This window comes from Homalodisca vitripennis, chromosome 3, assembly GCF_021130785.1.
Source record: "Homalodisca vitripennis isolate AUS2020 chromosome 3, UT_GWSS_2.1, whole genome shotgun sequence".
In the NCBI taxonomy this organism is placed as follows: Eukaryota; Metazoa; Arthropoda; class Insecta; order Hemiptera; family Cicadellidae; genus Homalodisca; species Homalodisca vitripennis.
Window position 1 is genome coordinate 167687489 of NC_060209.1, and position 24015 is coordinate 167711503.

The following is a 24015-nucleotide window of genomic DNA, read 5'->3' on the forward strand; positions in this document are numbered from 1 at the left end:
TAGTTTGTTATAACAACCAATGCAACCTTAGAGTGCGACTAAACCACATATCACGAATTTTGCATACACCCTCATGTTACATTATTCGTGCTTCATAACACATTTTCTTATTCACCAAATTAAGGACCTCCAATCCACTGACCTCACACAATAAAAATATAATTTCTGACTTAGAGATATATTTCAAAGTAAGGGATTGCCTCCGATGACATAGTATTAAGGTAAGTACGAAGACTAAGATATAACTTTGGATGGGAATCCAATTTCGTTAAAGCAGCGGTCCCGAACTTCTATAAAAATGATGATATTGGGTTTATTCTGGTTTTTTTCTGGGAAAATAAACAAAATCTTCAATTTAAGCTATAACTTCTTTAAAAATAAAATACTTGAACAGTAACATCAATACTGCCTTTCTTGCAATTCAAATAACGTCTGAGTGGACGGTGGTCATAACATCTGTCGTAAACATTGTCATAAATGTGTTGAAGTTACCTCGCTACATTTATGTTAAAACCTACCTGTGATATAGTCCTTTACGTATTTACACACTGTAGAGACACATTGTCCAACTCTCGATTCCAACTGTACTATTAACAGGAACCTGTACGTTAGTGTCTCCCTGTTCACATCTATTAATAGAATAATTCATTGTTTTCGCATCTGTTACAATAGTTTTACATTTACGAGTAAAATATTAAATTATTATTACTAAAGATGTTGATGTTTTCAATATTTGTTTTTTGTTCTGAGACTGAAATAATAATATATTTTGTACTTTAAATAATACACGTTGTTACAGCAACTTAACTCTCCCTACTGAAGCAGGTTGAAGAACTCAGGGATCAAATAAGAATATTATCGAATACTATTACGTTCACCATTGTAAACAAACATTTTAAATCCATTTTTCAAACTTAGATATCCATTTTTGACAAAAAGTGCTTTGTTTACGTATATGATATGGTGGTTTGGGGCAAATTCTCACATTGGTTATAAAAGCGTGCGGAAAATCTCTTCTTGAACGTACGTATGGACTCATATAAGACTCTAGTAGCAATTGTTATGTTTTAACACCAAATAGCGAGCACCCAAGATGTAAGAGGAATATGTTTATAAGTTACACGTAATGCTGTAATGTACTTATGGAGATTTCGTGATTGATCAGACAATTGTATTTGGCTTTTAGGTAGATATATATAACTACAGCACGTTTCTTGTATATTTCTTAATCGATTCATCAAACGAAATTTAAATAACTGTTTTATCACCTTCTCGCAGGATTGTTAAATTTCAAAATGATATAGCATTAAGTAGAGAACTAGTAGTTAATTTTTAATATGATATTAGAAACCGAATTACTATATCCCGACCAATATTATGTAATGTCGCACAAAATAAACGAAAGATCACTTTGGCAGTTACTGGAATTATTTATGAAGTAATTAATTTCATCAAGCACGTCAGTGCATGCTACGTTTAGGTGGATGAAACAAATGTTCAACTTCGTGTATATTTTTATTGGAGTTTGCAACAAATTGAGCAGTTCTTAATAAGGACGAAAATGTTAGAAGAGAAGAGAGAAGCGAGAATGAGGTTTTCATTGGTCAACTCTTATCTGATTTATAAGCATGTTTGGATTATTGGAACTGCGACCGCATTTAAAAAAGAATTTCACCAATACTAACAAATTAACTTAAGAAATATTAGTTACTGGGAGCAATACGTGTCCAGGTATGAATTCTGATATTCCTTTATAATTAGTACATGATTTTAAATCCTCCAAGTATTAGCGTGGGTTAAGCGTGTACCCCAAGGATAAGCTATTCCAATTTGTGTATATAACTCTGTGTTCAGCGCAATCCTACGGATAAAACGTACACGACCGTACATGCTCCTGAATCCTCCAGCTTGTGATGATGGAACTCAAGAATAATTCATTACAGTATAGTTTAATTTTTAACTAAAATATCACGTAGCTGGAATAAAGGGATACCACACAACTAATCTTCGAGAGTAAGGGGTTGTTTTGCAATGTATGTGTATGCTAGGAAGAAATGTGTTCTTTTGACAATATCATCCAATACAATATCATGATAATACAATAGCCACAAGAAACATGAGTATTATAAAAGTCTTGTGTAATATTTCTACTATGTATGAAAATGTGAATATTAATATTACCTATTGATAAGATCATTGCTTGCCTTTAAGCTAAGGATATCGCAAGAAGCGTTTTAATTCAAGTGTAAAAATTTAATATGCACGTCTTTATTTTTGATCAAAAACCATGTACGCTTTTAGCATCAAGAGTACTGAATAAAAGATCATTTTTTGTAAAATACTGTCCAAAGAGTGCAAATAGATCTGCATTATAGAAGATAAACGATTATCCAGTAGTCAATGAACTTGTTTTAATGTTAATATAAGTTTTAATATTTTTGAAATTGTTACTATCTAATAAGGTGAGTGTCATATTTTATTATATCTTTTCTACGTAGGAAATACTGAAAATATATGATAAATAAGTGGAGTTAATTTTAGGATCTACATTTAGTTGATTCATGGATTTACAATAAAATGTCTAAAGGTATTTTATTTTTATTGTTTATATTTTGTGGCCACATATGCCAGTATCTAAGGATTAGATTTTTAGTGTATATTTTAAACCTTAATTATAGTAAATGCTAATAGTAAATAACTAATAACATAGTCAGTAGTGTTACAGATATAGGGGAGAGTTGCCTTGATTGGACCGGCGCCTTCAATGGACCACCGATATATTTTGAAATATTGGGAAATTTAGGTTTGTTTAGTTGGCAACAGTCATAGTTCCAGAACGTTCTACTTCGGCGCAGCTATCGCCATTACTGTATAAGCGTCTGTCAGTGAACTGGTTTTGTTTTCTGTATTTTTGCTGTTATGGTTTTTAATTTCAGCGTTTCATTCAGAAGGATCTACTACATTCTTAACGTAAGTAACTCCACCTATGATAGTATATCATAGAAAGTGTATCTATTTAGCTTTAAATTAATATAATAGCTAGGTGAATTTAGCAGACAGTTTAGGAAATTACGCGAATCTTCAGTAATTTGGTAAAGTTGCTTTGATTGGACCTCACGGAGTTGTCTTCAATGGACCGGTCCATCCTAGGATACCTTATTAATTTTGCTTATTACATGTATTTTTGACGTCCCCTTTCGGCATAAATACACAACTTTTTAAAGTTTTTATTTATTACAGATATTGAACATGGAGAAAAGAAAGTACGGGCAGTGGTCTGAAGAGAACCTTCAGCAAGCTATTGCGGCCTATAAAAACGGGGACTATGGATTAAATGAATGCAGCAGAGTTTATCGTATTCCTAAAGCAACCTTAAAACGACATGCTGATCAAAAAAATTACTTCATAAATGAGAGAAAATCTTTAGGGAAGTTGCCGGTTTTTCTCAGAAGAAATGGAAACAATTTTGTCTGACCACATATTAAAATTTGAGGAATCCTTCTTTGGTTTGACGATAAACTGACATACGAAAACTTGCGTATTATGTAGCTGAAAAACATTCCCTTCCTCATACCTTTAATAAGGATAAAAAATGGCTGGAAAAAATGGTTCTATAACTTTATGGAACGCAACCCCCGTCTGTCTTTACGTAAACCGGAAAATACATCGATAGCTCGTGCAAAAGGATTTAATAGAGAAAAATGTCAACCATTTCTTTGACATTTTGAAAAGGTTATGGATGACGAGAAGTTTGAGCCAGATTCATATTTTTAATGTCGATGAATCTGGTTTCTCAACAGTTTCAGAAGCGTCCGCAGAAGATAGTTGGCTTGAAGGGGAAGCGGGCAAGTTGGCACAATAACCAGTGGTGAACGTGGTGTAAACACAACAATGGTTGTGTGTGTTAACGCCGCAGGAGTCTACGTGCCTCGATGATCATTTTCAAGCGCAAAAGGTGGAATGACGATTTGAAGGTTGGAGCCCCTTCTGGTAGTTTGGTAACTATTTCAGATAACTGGTTACATAAACTCAGAATTGTTTTTGGAGTGGCCTAAGACATTTTACAAGTCACATAAATGTCAGTAAAAATAAAAAAAGTACTTCTTTTACTTGACGGCCACACCACCCACAGTAAAAATCTTGAAGCTGTTGAATTTGCCCGTGAACATGGTATCATTTTGCTTCAACTACCAGGGCACACTACACATCGCCTACAACCGTTAGATGTAGCGATATTTGGACCAATGCAGACATATTTTATCCAAGGTCAGGAATCTTTTCTTCGTCAGTATAAGGGTGAAAAAATCCAACAGACCCAAATTCCACAATTATTGAAAGAGGCATATGGTCGGGCTGCTACAGTAGGAAATGCGGCGAGTGCATTTCAACACTCTAGGATATGGCCTGTGAATAGGCATGTATTTAAGGATTCAGATTGGTAACCAATGAAGCGACACCTACTGCACCTGGACATTCTAGGAGTTCTTCATCCTGTAGGGCTGATGAAAATGTGACTAGTGTTACTCCTTCAGCCAAGAGCCCGGATACATCTAAAGATAACTTCACAAAGGCTCTTATAGAAATTTTCCTCTTTACCAGCACCAAATTTTCTACCCACCCGCAAGAGAACAAGGGATACAGGGGCCCAAAAAAGCTACAGTTCTTACAAGCAGCCCTTATAAATCTGAGCTTGAAGCCTCAAAAAATAAAAATAAACTTCCTAAAAAAGGAACAACAAACTAAGAAGGCGTTTATTTAAAGACACCAAGGGGAAAGGAAAGTAAACAAACGAGTGAAATTTATGTCACAGAACAAAACATTAACAGATCAAAGTTGGTTATGTGAGATATGTGAAATGGAGACGGAGGAGGACATGATACAATGCATGGATTGTCGTAATTGGTACCATACAGTTTGTGCTGGTGTAAGCGCAAATAAGAAGATATTTTACTGTATCAATTGTAAATAATTTTCATAATTCTTTCAAGTGTTTTTTTTAGAATAATTATTTAGCGTTTTCTACTTTCAAATGTAACTTATGTTATATACCTATTTAGTTTCAATTTACTTATAACAACAAAATACAATATTACAAAAATAATACATGTCTATTTCATTAAATTTGACACTGGTCTCAATGAAGGCAACCATAGGTCCATTCTAGGCAACTAGTTTCCTTGAATGGACTGATTGACACTTTGTTTTAAATTAATTGTACATAAAAACTATGTACTAATATATGATTTTGACGATGTCATTACAATTACAACCAAAGTAGCTGTTTGATACTACGAATTGGTAAGCCATTATAATCATGTTTTTATGTTATAAGCAAAAATAGTGAAACTGGTCCAATCAAGGCAACTCTCCCCTATGTACCTTTTAAAGTTAGTTTTAGTTTATTTTATTTACATATGAAGGATTAGAAATTAGGTATATCTATATTATTTGGTACTAAATCTGGTGTGGTTCAATATTCCAACCGTGAGCTGGATAATTGCATTGTTGAACATCTGGAACTAATGGAGCGAACCTCACGTGATCTGACTGGAAACACAAGATCTGTACGTCTAGATCTTTCAGTGGACTAGAATTCAGAAGTATCGCTTGTCTCTAGAGCATCGAAGGCACTGGAAGTAAGTAATAGAATCATATTACTTCAGCAGTTCATCCTGGCTTCCTAGTAAGCACTGTAAATGCAGTCTTTTGATACTAATATGAAAGGTCTGACCTCTACGGCATGGTAAAAGTAGTGTTCATCATGAACGAATATGTCATTTTTAGTAAAAATAATGGCAGTTATTCAATGCTATAGTTGAGTCAATAAATATACGATTTCCGTTTATATAAGAAAGAAATTTCCCTATGACATTTTTCCTTTGTAGTTATTTCTATTATTCAGTGTATATAATCTTTTACTCAGTCAGCCAGCGCGAACGATCAGCTAACAATAGGCCAGCTGCACATTGAACGCAGGTGCGGTGCCAACGAGCAGATGATTTCGTAACATCGCTCATTAAACAGAGCCTCTGGGAGCCTCCCAGTTTGTGGTCGTGGTACAGTCAGGCCCGTGCCCACACGCGTAATCAGTGTTGTAGTTATCTTGCGTGGCACCCGGTGCGGAAGTTGGTGGTGTCACTCCATCGAAAGTAAAAAGCAATAAATTATATATGATAAAGATAATAAGTCATTTATTATTTATAATATTTAAGGAATATCAAAACAATAATAACTAATACAGAAAAGGAATTGTTATACAATTAAAATTTATTCTTTCTAGCTTTGACAGCTGCAAACTCAGCAATAACTTTATGTAAATTTATATTTTGTATTGCCTCGTGTTCGATGGCTAATATACCATGATTGCTAAGCCGCGGTTGGGTCATTGTTGCTTGCAAATAGTTTTTTATTAATTTTAATTTACTGAAGCTCGTCTCACATGAAGCTACGGACACGCAAACTGTCATGAACTATTTCAGTGCAATCATAAGAATTGGAAGAGATTCTGTAAAATCCCATTCTAAAATAAACTTTAAAAAATCTAGAGACACATAATCATTAACCGTAACATTAACGACTTTTAATTGTCTTTGCAGTCTTGGTAGCTCAAAAAGTAATTCGGTTTCTGAGACCTCATCATAAAAATCAGTAAATTTAGATGTAACTAATTTCAGTTCTTCAGTATTCGCCAAAAGCAAAGCATTAGTGTACGATTTTGAACAATGAAGCTACATGTTGAAGAGACTTCGATCTTGTTTGGAGTTCAACTCTGAATCGGTCAAGACTTTTTGTAGTTCCTCTTTCAGTGGGAGTCGTGCATATAAACCATCTGCTTTTTCGCCGAAGTCGTTTTTCTGTTGGAATATCGTAGTCTTCTGATTTTTTTGTTGCAATGTCTATTGCCTCTTCCTCAATGTGATCCCGTTTTTCTTCGATATAAAAACGAAGTGCCTCTATTTTTGTAGCAGTTTCGTCAACAGTCAAGCCCTTACTTTGCAATGCAATCTGTGCAGCATTTATTTTCTGAAGAACATCATACCAGAAGCAAAGATAACAAAAACAGTAATATTGCACACACCAGGCGTGAGGTTTTTTTTTCTTTCTATTATCTATCACTATAGATTAATACACGTTTAACAATTCACGCTAAACAAACACAACACACTTCACGAAACAAATGAGATATGTTGCAACTGAAAGGTCATAGATCGCGAGTATGGGACGGGGAATCCCCCACGACAACGTCGGGCTCTTCTGCGGGAATTCCCGAATCATACCTAGAGCTGAGCTAGTGCTAGTGGAGGAATACAGAAAAAGAAATTTTTGTGCTAGCGATATATGTTTTGTTTGTGTGTATATTGTTCTTAAAGTTGAGAGACCGATGGGTGTCACCCCAACAAAGGTAACACCCGGTGCGATTCGCCCCCGCCGCCCCCCTCTCCCTTTGCTACGCCACTGCGCGTATTTACAACCCCAAAATGGTCTCAGCGTTCGCTCAGTCGGGTCTGCCGAGGCTTGTCAGGGATATCCGGACTGGCGGGCCCGCATATCCTATCTATTGCATCAGGCTGAGCTTTCTTTAACCGTGCATAATAGTATGTAGACAAACATGAATTTTGTTATTCATTCGTGTCACAATAACGGCCTCTTCTACCAAATGGACATTCACAAGTTACAAAATTTAAAGGAATACATAATGTTTTCTTTTAAGAGTTAACAGAGTACTCGGTTTATTAATCTTGACAATATTCAATTTTGTACTAGACTTGGTGTAGTGGCTTATAATCTTTTGATCACACCGATAACTGTCAAAATCAATGAATCTTGTTTCATGGTATTTTTCAAATGAGTTGCAAATATACTCTCAAAACATAGTCTATGCATCATAAGTTTTACATCATTTAATACCATATCTTTCAAAAAGTGCACGAACGCTTCACAGTACTTGTTTGTATCATTCATTTAGATCATCACACTGTTGCAAAACAATAGGGCCATTGAGCTCACTCCCAATTCTGAATCTCTGTCTCCAAAATAGCGTTTACACCAAAAAATCACGTGAATAATTTGTTTCAAAGTTAGATTCACCTGAGAATAGGCCAAGTTAGTTAAAATTTCATAGTCATTATCGGATGATTCAATGATTGAAATTTCGTAATAAGATTTAGCAGCAGCTGAGCATATTCCACATGTAAAATAAGAGTTTAAAATGCTTACGGTTTCATCTAAAAACCTTAATGGCTTAAGTAACATTAACAGAATGGGTGACATTTAAATTAATCACACAGTTGAGACTTTCCTTGAGGTTGAAATAATTTTGTACAGTATTTTGTAATTCTTTTTTACTTAGAAGTGGAAAAAAGATAAACGATCCTTAAGAAATCAAATTTGAGAAAGTTACATTTTCTTGAATAACCCAAAACATGAATCACTTAATAAACAAAAATTTTTTCCGTCCTTGACGGACACGTCGTTTATTCGGGCGTTGAAAAGAGACTAGGCGTCAATTCGGCCGACTTCAGATGATATCGATTCACTTGACAGACCATAGTCGTCGGCTCTCAGCCTGTGTAAATAGTATTCTAATCGCTTTCATGGTAGCACTTGACAAATATGACCCCTTGAGGATATATTGTTAAATATAAAAAATCTTGTCTCAGATCTTTAAAATTTCTTTTTGGAGACAGGACAAATAGAAATAGAGTTTTACATTAACATTAACATTGAAATTTGACACATAATTTAGGCTTTTCTTACAATCAGATACAAAGAATCATAATCGAAGTTAAGGATATAAATGTTTAAAAGTTTGTATAGTGTAGAAAACAACATATTTTATATTTGTTAAAAATTAATTAACTAAAGAAGCTTTTTTTTATTAAATGCGAAGTAATTTTGGCCCATGTCTAATCCAAAAGTTTACCGTTTATTGCAATATCTGCCACCGAGACAGAGTCCAGATAGAATAGAATAACATAACTTCAGTTTAATAGTCGTTTAATCAATAATATATCTGATAATTGATACAAAGTATTACTACTAATTGCTAGTAAATATTACTTCAAAAGGTTCTAACGATCAGAACACGAGTCTCTATGACAGTTCAATGCTCCCAAGAAACCAATGCGAGGTAGTGGATGAATACATTAGACTCCCGCTTATCCGAGTCCCGATTAACCGAGGCTCTGGGTAATCCGAGGCCTTCGAAGATAAAAAATGTATTTTTTATGGACCAAGCGGTTGCAGTACAATAAATAATAAGTTAATGCGTGTGTGAATAGCGTCTATGTCAATTTGTGATGCTTGTACTCTAGTTGTTGCTAGATCGAGTTGTAAATTCTTAGAATACGCATCCTCTTAATGACGTAATAGTTGCTGATTTATGATAGGTAGTCCGACGTTTGTTGGAAGAAGGCGTGTGATTTCTCTGGAAGAAAAATGAAAGCATTAACACGTTTAGACAATGGCGAGACAACTAAAATTGTAGCTGCAGATCTAGAAGTTGGTGAAGTGACTGTTAGTGATTAGAGACGGAACCGACAAAACATTGATAAATTTGTTAATGAATGTGTGAGTGGGGGTAGCGGTTTATTGCGGAAAACAATGAAGAAAGGCGAATATGAGCTGACATCAGGAGCCTTGTTTTTATGGTTTACTGAATTGCGGCGTTTGGGCAGCCCTCTAACCGGCGTAATACTACAAGCCAAGGCTATAGAATTTCATGAAAAGTTTTAGGGATAGTGATGACAGCTAGCAATGGACAGTTATACAGGTGGGAAAAGCGGTACGGTATTAAACAGCTTAATATTGTTAGTGAAAAATTTCGACAGATTCTTCAGAAATTACAAAATTTCAAAATAAATTGGCAGGAGTTGTTTTGAAGTCTGGTCTAGCATCTGACCAGACTAGGCATCATTTAACTGCGTTGAGACTAGGCTCAATTTTCGTATGCTGTCGACTAAAACTTTGGTGGCTAAATCTGAAAAAATCCGCTTCAGGATTTAAGAAGAGCAAAGAGCGTGTTACAATCTTAGCATGCTCCAATTTATCAGCAACATTTAAACTGAGACCTCTACTGATTGGAAAGGCCCACAAACCCCATGGCCTTTAAAAACATCAATGGTAACTGCCCACCATGTACTGAAACCAAATAAGTGCATGGATTAACTGTCAGATATTTAAGAATGGTTTTATAAAGATTTTGTCCCTGTTGTTGAGGCATTAAAAAAAAACAGAAAGCTTCCCTGAAAAGCAATCCCATTGATGGATAACGCACTTTCACACCCCGAGGAGGACGAACTTTGTAGTGGTGATATTAAAGCCATGTTTACCCCCTAATGTGACCTCACTACTACAGCCTCTAGATCAATCAGGTCTTTAGACCTTGAAAAAAAACCTACATACGTAGACGTCTACAAACGCTTATTTCACGTCTAGATGGGTGTTACTGAATCTATGGAAAAATGACAATCAAAAATGCAGTTTTTTTGGATCGCAACGCTTTAGGACGAATTAAAAAATACAACACTACAAATAACGAGGAGAACACTTTTTAACTTGCAAAAACATAAAGAAAATGTATCAGCAGAGGACAATGAAAACCTGTCTGAAATAGCGCAACTGGCTTATCATCTTCCTTGTGATCAGCAAATAGAGAATGAAGATATCCGTGTGGGGTGCAATTAAGATGTTCAAAATTAGTGATGCTGCAATTGTGCACATTGTCAACAATCCGCAAGAACCTGACACAGACGATATCACCCCTAAAGTGTCTCATTCCGATGGACTGAAGGCGATTGACTCTGCTATTGCCTACATCGAACATCAAGAGGAGTCCACGCCACTTGACCTCTTAACACTGCAGCGGTGGCGCTATATCGCGGCAACCAAAAGGGGAAAGACGTTTTTACAACTTAAAATGTTTACACTTTCTATATTACTGTATATTACATAACAACACTGTTTATAATTAAGTTTAGATACGAATTTGGGCATATATAATACTGCCTTTAAAATCCAACATGTTTGTTGTTATGTACAAGTTATTTAACGTTGCCTCTGGATCATCCGAGTTTGTCGTTACCCGAGGTAGTCTCGGTGCCATTTACCTCGGATAAGCGGGATTCTACTGTATAATTAAAAATTTTAAAACAGCGTTTGTATGCGTATTTTTGTCTCAAAAATAAGATTTATCTCAAAATTTTTCAATCAAATATAAGCTCGTAAAATTACTTGAAGTTTAACATTGTTCTCATAGGGGTAAAGTTAAAATGTCACTATCAGAGCCGGCCGATCACTGGATAAGCTAGAATCACTTATCAAGTCTGTAAGTCTGTTCGTTTGGTGGCAGTAGCCTACTAAAAAAGTACTTTTGAAAAAAAGGAGTAAAATGCAGTAAATGGCAATACTGCATATTAAAACAAAAGAATTTAATATAAAATAAATAGGAATCTATACATAAGTTAAGTAATAAGCAATTATTAACTTAAAATGTTTTTAAACAAGTACCCAAAATAGCAAAAATAATTATATAATATCTTAAAGTAGAGTAAAATGAAACATAAAATCGAAATAATACAACACAATTGGAACAGTAACTATAAATTAAAAATATAAACCAAACTAAAACTTATTAGTAATTAAGGCTACCAAAATGCTCGATAAATCCCAGTGTGGTTGTGCCTGCACAAAGAGCAGCGAGGGATGACCTGGAAGGTAGGTAGCCTGTCTGTGCATTCAGCGCACAAACACATGACCACAAGGAATGACCACGTGTGAAGCACGTTCCATCAGACATACCACGCAGTACCAGGTGCTGCCTGAGCAGGTGGCGCAACAGCAGGGCCAGCTGCTTGCACTTCAGGAGGCGGAGGCGGTGGGGCAACCAGTGGCGTAGCGAAGGGGGGAGTCCAGGGGGTCCGGACCCCCCCCCGAAATTTTAAGATATATTAAAAAATAAAGCATGTAGCAGGAGAAAAAAAAGGAGAGTTGTCATTACTCTTGTCTAAAAACATTAAATTTATTGATTTAATTGATTGAAGTGACCGTTGTTAAAAATATAATTGTCCTTTCATTAAATGATAAAGTATTAAACGATACTTTTGGGTTTGGCCTTTCGGATAGTGTAGTGTAATCACGGTATTTCTATAGGGCGCGGTTACGTGACGTCGCAAAGTAACCTGAACCGTAACACGGCGAACAGTTTAAATTAGCGACCACTTCGTTCAAATTCGTCTTGGGGACGTAAAATGACTGCTTAGAAATAAGTTACGATGTTGATTTTAGGTGTCACTAAACTGTAAACGTGTAAATAATTATCAAAACAAATTCTTTTTAATTACTTTCGGTCGGAAAATACACTTTAAAACTCTACTGATTACAACTTCAACTAATTTGGACTTCAGTGACTGAGGTAAACGTGGTGTTTTCGATTCAGTTAGGACGACGAATTTTGTTATCATTAAACTGTACACTGTACCTATATAATTATCGAGAAAAAAAATCACTTCCGGTCGATAAATACCGAAGAAAAGCTCTCTACAGATTCAAGTTTTGACGATTTTGGATTTCACTGGTTGAGGTAAAAGTGGAACTTAGAATTATGTTAGGAAGGTGATTTTAGGTATCAATTGAACGCCGACTAATACCTATATAATTATAGAAGAAAAATTGAAAAAAATCACGACTACTTTGGATTTCACTGACTGAGGTATTATTTCATTTTCTTTAGAATATTCCGATCGGAAGTGATTATTTTTGTTTTTTTTCTCGATAATTAGGCTATATATTTATTAGTCGGCGTTGAATTAATACATAAAATCAATGTCCTAACATAATTATAAGTACATCTTTTACCTCAACCACTCAAACAGTGAATTCCAAAATCGTCAAAACTTGAATCAGTAGAGAGCGTTCCTTCAGTATTTACCGACCGGAAGTGATTTTTTTCTCGATAATTATACAGGTAGTCGAGTACAGTTTAATGATAACAAAAAAATCGTCGTCCTAGCTCAATCAAAAATACCACATTTACCTCAATAACCGAAGTCCGAAGTAGTTGAAGTTCTAATCATTAGAGATTTTCAGGTGTATTTTATTTCCGACAGAAAGTGATTTTTTTTCGATAATTATATACTCGTCTACAGTGTATTGATACAAAAAATCGTCATTATAACTCATTCATAAATACCTCAATCAGTGAAATCCAAAGTAGCCAAACTTCTAATTAATAGAGTTTTTCCGGTGGATTTTCCGACCGTTAGTTTGATCTGTACCCGAGCAACGCTCGAAAATTGCCCTCCTTTTCTAAAGGGTTTTCGGCCGTCAGTGGCCCAATGTCCCTGAAGGGGTATTTCATTTTCTCCACAGAATATAGTTGTGTCAATTATACGCTTGAGTGAAGCTCTGTTATGTTCTTTTTATTTCTTATCCAGTGAATCCAACATCACTTTGGTGCCTTCTACTCGGCCAAAATCGAACTTCGTAAAGTTTCTGTAGCTATACAAGAACATTAATTTGTGGTACTAGAGTTGCTGTGAGAGTTGAATTTGCCTATTACATCTTTCTACTTTCTATAAGGCGTAGTTACTAAAGCTCCATATTTTTGGTAATAACCTTTTATCAGTGAATTCATTGGCAAATAACACACAAAACTTCCCCCGGATCCCCCGGTTTCGGACCCCCCCCCCCCCGAACGAAATTTCTGGCTACGCTACTGGGGGCAACTACTGCTGCAGGAGGCGGAGGTGGGGCGACTACTGCTGCAGGAGGCGGAGGCGGTGGGGCGACTACTGCTGCACGAGGCGGAGGCGGTGGGGCGACTACTGCTGCACGAGGCGGAGGCGGTGGGGCGACTACTGCTGCACGAGGCGGTAGGATGACTACTGCTGCAGGAGGCAGAGGTGGTGGGACGACTATTGCTGCAGGAGGCGAAGGCGGTGGGGCGACTGCTGCTGCAGGAGGCGGTGGGATGACTACTGCTGCAGGAGGCAGAGGCGGTGGGACGACTATTGCTGCTGGAGGCGAAGGCGGTGGGACGACTACTGGTGCAGGAGGCGGAGGCGGTGGGGCGACTACTGCTGCAGGAGGCGGAGGCGGTTGGGCGAGTACTGCTGCAAGAGGCGGAGGCGGTGGGGCGACTATTGCTGCAGGAGGAGAAAGTTCCCTTCTTCCAGCGGGGAGGTCAGATGAGCTCAGCTCGTGGCTGTATCTATAACATACAACGAAATTAGTATGAATGAGTTTTAAAACATGCAAAAGTATGCCAAGGATAGAGAGGGATTCTAGTTTCATTAGTTTTCTTGAAATATAATAAACACAAACCTTTAAAGAAAAATTTGGAATATAAAATTGCTGTAAAAATTATGACCTCGTTAGGTGTCAAAAATAAATAAATTACAACAAATTGAAAACAGTAAGTGTACAAACCACAGGGGCAGGACGAAATCAGCATGTAGAAGTGGCGGTGGTATGACCGGCGCCCATCATTGCCGAGGATTGCCGCCAGCCACACTCGCTCAGCTCTCATTGTGTCGGCTAACGACAAGGTATATAGTGCGACACGCGCTTTAGGAACTGCGCCTCATTATACCTTCCCTGGATTAACATGGTAGACACCTGGTGTATTGCAGCGTCTTGGCGCACGTAGGCACGCGTTCTTTGGCGAATATGCTGTACGCCATTCGCCATTCGACTGTAGTCCTGCCACTGAGCATTTTCAATTTTTCTGAGGTTATCTGTGAAACGAGATAAACAACCTCAGATAATTGACACTTGTATAAAATATGTCTTAGAGAAGGCATAATGGTAGACCATAACTACTATAACTTTAAAAAGAGGAGACTTCTCGTTTTATTAGTTACGAGTAGTTACAATATTACATAGTCTATTTAGACTATGTAGAAGTGCAGAAGTAATGCTTAAAAAGCAAATAAAAAAATCAAGGCACAAAACCTAGTTTGTTTAGTATTAACATATAGTTATTTTAGTTTCAAGGTTGAAATTAAAAGAGTATTGTAATTTTATTGTCATTTGCTGAGCATAAGCTTTAAATTTTGGATGAAACTTAATTATTTACATAAACAAGAATAAGATCTATGATATTATGTGTATAATGGAATTTGGCTGAGCGTCATTTAAACCTATCACCAAACAGGCTGGCACAGTTTCTCTTTTGTCTGCCGGAAGGATATAAATATTTATTTCCTGTCTGCATATCTATATCTGTCCGCAGGACGTCTAAAGAAATGGCAAAACTTTTTACCGTGGAACTTCCACACTCCAGGATGTGGCCCCATTGTCCTTATAGGATGCTGTGGAATGCCTCCAGAGAGTTGTTGGTCTGGTGGCTAAATCGATTCCCAATGACCATCCTATCCGCATCCAGACAATTTCCATAAGCTGCAATATACATAAAAAACTCTATGAACTATATAAAAAAGAAATTCTACCATGACATAGTTCGTTACAATCGAAAAAAATTATTTGTCATACCGATATTGTTGTGACTATATTTTGGAGAAATAAAAATGTACAATTCAAATCATAAAATACAGTACTTGTACCAAAATGCATAAAAATTACTCAAGAAGGCTTAAATTTTGATAAATTTTAAGTAAAGGTTTTCAAAATTGATGGAAGCAGAGTGATTATATAGAAATTCTAACAAGAAACTAATTTTGAGCAGACGAGAAACACCTTTTAAAACCAAACTCCTGATAAACTTACCGAAGCAGTATCCTGAATCTGGCCGCCAGACCGTGCAGCACTGAGTAGTGAGCTATGACCCTGAGGTCAAGTGCTATTCTTTCAGCAGGCAGCAAAGCTAATGAAATTAACATCTGTAGGGTTTTAGCAGCCTCTACGTTGGTGTCCACTAAGTGTTGAAGGCGAAGCTGCCTGTGCATGCGACAGATTGCCTAAATAACGTAAGTTTTCTTGTATAAATTATATGTCACCAGATAATAAATGTCCACATTTTTCTTTTATACAGCATATTAAAAATTGACTGTAAAAATAAGGTGTTGCGATAAAAGAGGCACAGCACCAAAAACATGTTAACAGCAAAAAAAGCGCACTGCGAAGAAAAGGTGCAGTTAACCCTGTTAGACAAAAGGAATTTAGTCTGTATGTTCTTAGAAATAACGAATGTTACGCACACACAGAGCGCTCTCTGCTCTGAGCTTGAATTTGGGTACTATCTCGAGGGATGGTTATTATCAAATAATATAATTATAGTTACTGTCTGATATATTAAGTTATTATATATACCTGTGCAAAATGAAAGAAGCATCCGGCTACTCGAGCATAGGTCATACTAACTGAGCAGCATTGCTCATAGCCAATTCAAAATCAGTCAAAATGATCTGCGGATTCCAATCTGGAATGAATTGGATAAAAACGTGAAAACACCTTAGTAGGCCTCCTGTGTCTTCCTCGTCATAAGCACAAAAGGTACCGGAAACAGCTGAAACACGAAGAATAGTTTGTTAGTTTTAGTAACTTCCTGGGTCATTAAGAGTTTTAATTACAATTGATAATTTTTCTAAATGACCTCTTTTTTAGATTATAATATCTAGTTAATGCTGCTTTAGTATAAAATGCGTAAAGAATTCACATTGATTGTCTTTAAGAAGTCCCATTTTTACAGTGTTTGTATCTTGTGTAGGTGCCATATCGTTTGTCTGAAATAACTTTTTAGTCGCAAATTATATAATATAGAATAGTTTAAAACCATGTAATATAGACTAATGCGCTACATCTTTTAATTTTATAAATAAATTCAATTTTATATTTAAAGGCGATTATTGCTTTTAACAAATTAGGTCATTAGAAATTCGTAGTGATGCTATAAAGGACGGGATCGATTAATTCCTCTTATCCACGTGTACATAATTCAAATACGACCTCCGGTTACGTTCTAGTTCGAATAATTTCGAATTATGTTGATGTCCATTAATATAAGGTGATGTTTGAATTTGTTTTAGAGAATGATAATGTATTTGCTATGGAACCACTTACTGCCATGCTAATACTTTGTAGGTAAGAAGACTCGGCGGCTTCTAAACCAGGAAGTGGCGCTGAGTGATAAGACAGGAAAAGAGGGAGGGAGGGAGACATTAAGTTTGAGCTTGCAACAGTGTAGCAAACTCTGACCACTAGAGATCGCATGCGCATCGCCGTTCCCTGTTTTCAGTGATAAGCATCCCGCTGGCACATTCCACTCCACCCCAAGTGTCGTCAATTAGTTATCTGTCCCATCTGTTTATATCTCTCTCCTCGATCTCCCTGAACCCTACATCTGGCAGTTTCTAAAGTAGCAGTGTACTATTTTATGTTTAGCATTCGTTCCCTTAGAAACTCGTAACAAATATTTTTATACTCTATTCATCAAATAATCGGTAAATTGCTGTCTTCATAAAATTCTGAAGTTTATTTGTGTACTAATAAATATACACTTGTCTTGTTATATTTTAATTTTAACAGGTTAAACATACAAATGTAACATTGTAAACAAAAACTTAAAAACAAAAAAAAATATAGTGAAATGTTGGTAAAATTGGTTTTTAGAACTTTTAAAAATAAAACACAAATAAAAACTTAGAGAGATAATCACTCTTTTCCTAAATCGTGAATAGCCGTTAGCATTAAAGCGTAAGAGTTGTCGAGAAAAGTGTAAGTATAAAAAAATTTTTCAATTATTACGTAATGTTAATGTGTTTAAAAAACTGTAATATTGTGTCTTTATCGGTAAATAATTGAATTAAAACGGTGCAGTGTTGGAATTGGAAATGGTTGTGAAACGTAATTTGTGAATAAACTTATAATTTAAGAAATTAGTTATTTTAAAACAAAACACACGTGTCAATTCGATGCCTGAATATAGATTTCGCTTACACCTCGTAAAAAATCTTATCCTTATCTTAAGCCGTTTTACTTTGTACCAAATTGTAAAATAATATCACATTCTGCGTCGAATGCATAGCCTCGTCGATCGATCTATCTCTAATTAATATATTAATATATATATATATATATATATATATATATATATATATTATATATATATATATTAATCACACGGTTATACTATTTATTCTAACTTCACCTTAAAAATAGTTGTCCATTTAGTATAGAATAAATGTGTGGAAGAGGGATGATGGTAGACAGAGAGAAATGGGTAACGGGAAATTGAGGGACAAGAGTAGCCTATTTTTTATTTATCTTTTGCCTTCATCAAGGTATATTTATTTCATACAAATTAACACTAGGAGGAAAAATTTCGGACAAACGATATGCCTCTCATCACACATAAGAAACTACAATCTGAATCTCCACCATTGACTCGTGTATAAATCTTAGGAACAACCGTTCTAAACGTAAATATGAGAAATAAATCGTATGAATATTATTTTACAAGTAAATTTCTGTATACATACATGATTCAAGAACTCACCATGGATTGTCACCAGCTGATAAGCATGCAGCTGTTCGGGCAATAATTTAAATGTTCCATCAATGTGGATGGAACATTTGTTTGTATGTGTATTGTTGTATGTGTTTACCAGCGCAGTCCGTAGTCGCTGTGAAACATAAATGGCTGCTGTCCACTCTTCAACCTCTCCGGCAACGACACCTAGGAACAGTGGTTCGTCCCCACCCTCGATGGTGATAGAAAGATGTCTCCACTGGTCTCCAAGGAGTATGGTGGAAAATTCTTCCAAGGATCGAGGTATTGGCAGGTTTTTCCGGTTGACGATATTTGTATATCGTTGAGCGTACCCCGGGATACCCGATCCTTAAAGGTACTCTGGGAAACCTATGGAAATGATCATAGTATGATAGACTGTTTTTAAAAAACTGTATGTAAAATAAGGTTGTGTACATCTATAATCTTGAATTATGCAAAGCCTTGAATTTAAATACACTAGGATAAAAGTCTTAGATACCCGAGATTGAAAGTTAACGACCAACTAATTAGTAGAGCTAAGAAATAATGGGAGTTACATTTAAATTTAGCTTGACCATTTTCAAATTTAGGCATATTTTATTAATTTGCGTATACTTTTACGATAATTATTACTTACTTTACACAAAAATCGTCAAATATAACTCTAGGCGCCCTTTGGTCAGTAACTGCCTGGGCCTTGAGTTCATTTTTTAAGTGTAGAAGTTCTACAGCCAATTCATCAGAATCGTCGTTGTTGGCTGTGTTGGTCACTTGAGCAGTTTGTTCATTAAAACATGCCCGGCTTAAACATGTATTCATATTACATTTCAAATATCGAATATTGTTTTGTAATTTGATACTTTTGTAAATAAAATTGTTGTGTACATAGAGTACACCCCGGTCACTACGAACTATCTCCATAAATTAAAGTGAGGGCACTAAAGTGACTCCAGCGACTACCTCGAATAAACTGAATCTTTCTTTTATACGAACGTCTATTTATACAGTCGGCTTGAGATAGCGAAAACCCAAAAAAACTTCTCACGATAAGCTTATCTCTAATTTGCAATACTATTATTAAATTTTCGTAATTAGTCTATCTAGGATATATTTTGGTTACTGTGACATTGGAAAAGGAAGCAAGAGCAGAAGTTATGCTGCCACTCTCCCTCCCCACACCGGAGTTCTCACGGTCCTTATCACATTTCTGAAAATAGATTTACCTTCACGAAAAAAAAAAAAACAGTAGTTGGGGGATGAACCACCTGGAATATATTGCCTTGATATCACATAACGTAGTTTGATATGTTCTTGTCATTCTTAATATATTAAAACATCGTAACCTTATTAAAATGGTACTTTCATGTATATATTATTACTATGGCATTATAAAGAACAAGTTTTTGTCAATGTGAGTTAGTTTGTGTAGACATTTAACAAAGTTTATACAGTTGTAATTACATCAAGTTGAATTAGTTTTTGTTATAAATAAGTAAAAGCCTCTTTCTTGGAATGTTACAATCGGTACTTATTACAACCTCGTTTATTAACCCGCCATGTTTTATTCTAGATGACATTCCTATTATGAACTTGGTTTATAAGGAGCAGTCATTAGTTTTGAAAAATTTCTCCACAAATATACTGATCGTTTAATAATTACAAAAATATTATATTATAAATTATATAATATTATATAAATGTTATTATATTATAAATATTATAAAAATATACCGTACTCAAACCTAAACTATCACATATGAAGTACATTACTAACTGGGATTATATTTAAACAAATTCCACACAACACTATATTACTATATTCGGAATTATATACTAATTAATAATAAAGATCTACAGTAAGTTTGTATAAATTGTTCCTTCTCTTGGCCCATGGTTAGCATGATACTGTAAGCCTATATGCAAGTATAATCTTACACTTACACTTATTCGTAGTTAATTGAAATGGATAGTTTATTGTTTTATTAACACTGTTAATAATTAAAACAACAATTTATTGTATATTTAATATATCACGTATATAGATATATAACATTAACCACAACCATACGAAGACCAAATATTTTATTACCTTAAATAGTGGCTCTTGGCCTATAAACCAAAAACTAATCGAAACTTATCTGCCTACAGAGAAATAACAGCGATTGTATGCCACTAACGATAGATTCTAGATATCACTCAAACAGCAATTCGATGAAAAAGTAAAGTAAAGAATGTCTTATTTTACCAGGCGAAATTAGGGCTAAGAAGCCCTCTCTAACACTTAACCTGGGGACCAACGGCTTAAAGGTGACTTCCGAACCACCACCAATGGCCGGGCAGGCGGGCCGCTTGCAAGGACAAGATCGCTCAGCGGTCAACTATCCAAGCAGCGGCCACGCTCGACGTTGCTTGATCTGGTTATCTTGCGATAACCGCCGTACCCGCTACACTGCGCCATTGGACGAAGACCGGATACAAGAGATTTTTAAGTTTCCTTAAAACTTCCAGTTGCTATTCATCGCTATATGCAGCTTCGACATATTTTAAAACTCGTTCAAATAGTAATCCAGGAACGACAGGAGATAATACTTTTTTTTACTAGCAGTTACTAATGACTTCGAACGCAACAAATTCTTAAATACATTCTTAAACCATATTAGATTTATTCCTCTTTAAAATAAACTGTTAACCGTTAACCGTTTAAGATTTGGAATATCGTAGTGAATAAAAACACAAATGCTGTAAGATTTTGAAAAGGTACACGATTACAATTCATGTTAAAACTCATTCGTGTTCCCCGCGGTTTCGCACACAAATTCCTAGGCTTTCTTATGAGCACTTCACGTTGCAGTGAATTATATATCCAACGTCAATGTTAAGATTTCCTTGTTGAAAGAATATGTCTAAAAGTGTACACTTGTAGTCATTGTAATTTATTTCAGTCTTGATATATTTTGTGACTTAGTTGATGTTGCCTAGTTTCCTCAATCAATGAAATATATATATATACAAACAAAAGTCTGAGACTTCTGTCAAAAGTCAACTCACGATGCGTTTTATAACATACTTTAAATTTATAGTAAACTTTATATAGTAAATGTTGCTTTGGTATCTGCATTACAGTAGTCATGACGCATTGCACACTTAATATTTGCTCAAATATAACAGTTAAAAGTGGATTTTGCCACAACTTTTAATTTTCTTATTTGAATATTTTTGTATGCTTTCAAGACTAAATTGAAAATAGTAGATGAAATAATTTACACATATGATTTTGCTCTCATAAAACAATGTTTACACTGAACAGTTGACTGAAGTGTTTTTATACAATACTTTAACCATTCTTCGTCGGGGAAAATACGAATCCAATAAAGCAAAGGCCATTATACTCGTTATAGCCACTCTTAAGTTATAAATGGTGTAACCAACCCGACTTTGTTTTATGTATTTAGATTTAGTTTAATTATTTCTGTAGCGGCCTTCTTCTGTAGTCTACTGAACAATGTTCAGCAGATATAGTGTATCTGGAACATCCGCTCAAGTGCTGCAGAGTGAATACGACAAGTGAGTAGGCCGAAACCGTGGACCCACTGTCCACCTCTCAAGAAGTGAGTAAGAAATGGTCCCGACAGTTTTACTATGTGGACCTACAGTCCGTTTACCTACGGCTAGGGACACACAGTCCCGGTTACCGGGATGCCGGTGATCGGCATCCCGGCCGGGATTGATGAGAACATATAGGCCTGGGACACACAGTCCCGGTTACCAGGATTCCGACCACCGGGTTGCCGGTAAACGGTTTGTTGTGTGCTGGCCACACAGTCCCGGCGATAAACATCAAATTGTCTCTCAGTTAACCTTTGAGTGTGTTGTTCGGAACGAATCATGCTATTCAAAGTGAAGTTAGTTTGTTGTTTAGAGGCTCTAAATGAATTACCAAAACAACGAAATAGGGTACATTGGGTTCATCCATTCAATGTAGATGCTAAAGCTGAAAAAAGATTTAGAAAATTTTACGAGAGTATTCGGACTTATGAAACAAAGTTTTTCGGCTTCTACAGGATGTCAATAAAATCTTTTGACGAACTGTTAGTGTTATTGAGGCGACACATAGCAAGAAAAAATACAAACAAAAGATTATCAGTAAGTGCAGAAGAAACGACACCACTGACACACAGACTTGACTGGAATCGGGACCCGGCGGCCGGCACTGTGTGAGCACGCACGACAGATATCAAGTGTTTTGTATTGCCAACCCGGTTTTCACCGGCTGCAGGGCTCCCGGTCACCGGTAGCATGCTTGCCGGTCTGGACCGGCACGCTTTTTGCCGCACAGCACCGGCATTGTGTGTGCGCTCTTCAACAAACTATATGTTCTCATCAATCCCGGCCGGGATGCCGATCACCGGCATCCCGGTAACCGGGACTGTGTGTCCCTAGCCTACCAACTCAGACCCGTTTACATTAATATATAAATTTTACTCCAGATTGCGCCAGTGACAAATTCCATGGGACCGTTATTTTGGACTAATTACATCTAAATTTAAGAGATTGCTTTACCTAGTTTTTAAAATATTACACTAACCATGAATATTCTATAAATACCTAAGCCCATACTAGAACTACAATGAGATTAACTAACTATTAACTACAGGCCACATGTAAACAAACGATTAAATATGTGCCTATAAAGTTGATGTGCTCATGAAAAGATAAAATCATATGCATATATCACCAAGGAATTTGCTATGTAGCCTCAACACAAATTCCTAAAATTAAATTTTATAACATTTACGTAGAATAATTGTAGTGAAAAATAATGATAATAAGGATTATACTATTGATGCAGTGAAATGTGACTACAATTGATGTTATTAAATGTACATATTAAATATTCAAGCTCCACGTGAGATTTTAAATTATTTCTTACAATGTCGTTCAATTTTCAAACATAATTATGACGTAGAAGAAATACCGTTCAAATTGTACTCTGAGTCATTTATATGTATCTCATAACATGCTTCTCTAGAGGGAGCGAAGTACCAGTTAACTTAACCTTCCTGTTGCGACGCCCGCCGCAGTCTGACCTGAACCTGAACCACAGAATAATAAGGTATATACCTTATTACTCTGTGCCTGAACACTGTGATTCCCACTGGCCTGCGCGGGCTCTCCGCTAACCTTCTCCCATTTCATCGACTGCGCGTATACCTCTCCGCTTGGGAGCGAGTCCAATATTCGACGTTCACGGAAAGACTCAGATTCGGACTTGGCGGCAAAATCACAATTCAGAGTTGGCGGATTGTTACGTATTTATTCGGAGTTACCGGACTGTTCCTGCTATAATTCGGTGCTGAAGGAATGCTTCAGTTTCGGCCCTATCGGACGATTTGATTTTACCATAGCAACATTGATATAATTGTAAAAATAGTGTACCAATACATCCTGTATAAAAGCAAAATGTTACTTGATAGAGTTCTGATTTTAAAGAAATAATTGAATAAATTAGACTATATCTCTGTGAATTTGAACAATTTCTTCTGAGCTAGATCAGTTAAAAGATCCAA

The 24015-nt window shown here is 36.0% G+C and overlaps 1 protein-coding gene across 1 annotated transcript; it reads left to right on the forward strand.

The window, feature by feature from the left end:
* Positions 1–13876: 13876 nt before the first annotated feature.
* LOC124358450 (circumsporozoite protein-like) lies at positions 13877–22888 on the forward strand. Its single transcript, XM_046810745.1, has 2 exons — positions 13877–14063; positions 22725–22888. Exons 1-2 carry the CDS (start codon positions 13877–13879, stop codon positions 22886–22888), a joined length of 351 nt encoding a protein of 116 aa, XP_046666701.1.
* The last annotated feature ends 1127 nt before the right edge of the window (positions 22889–24015 follow it).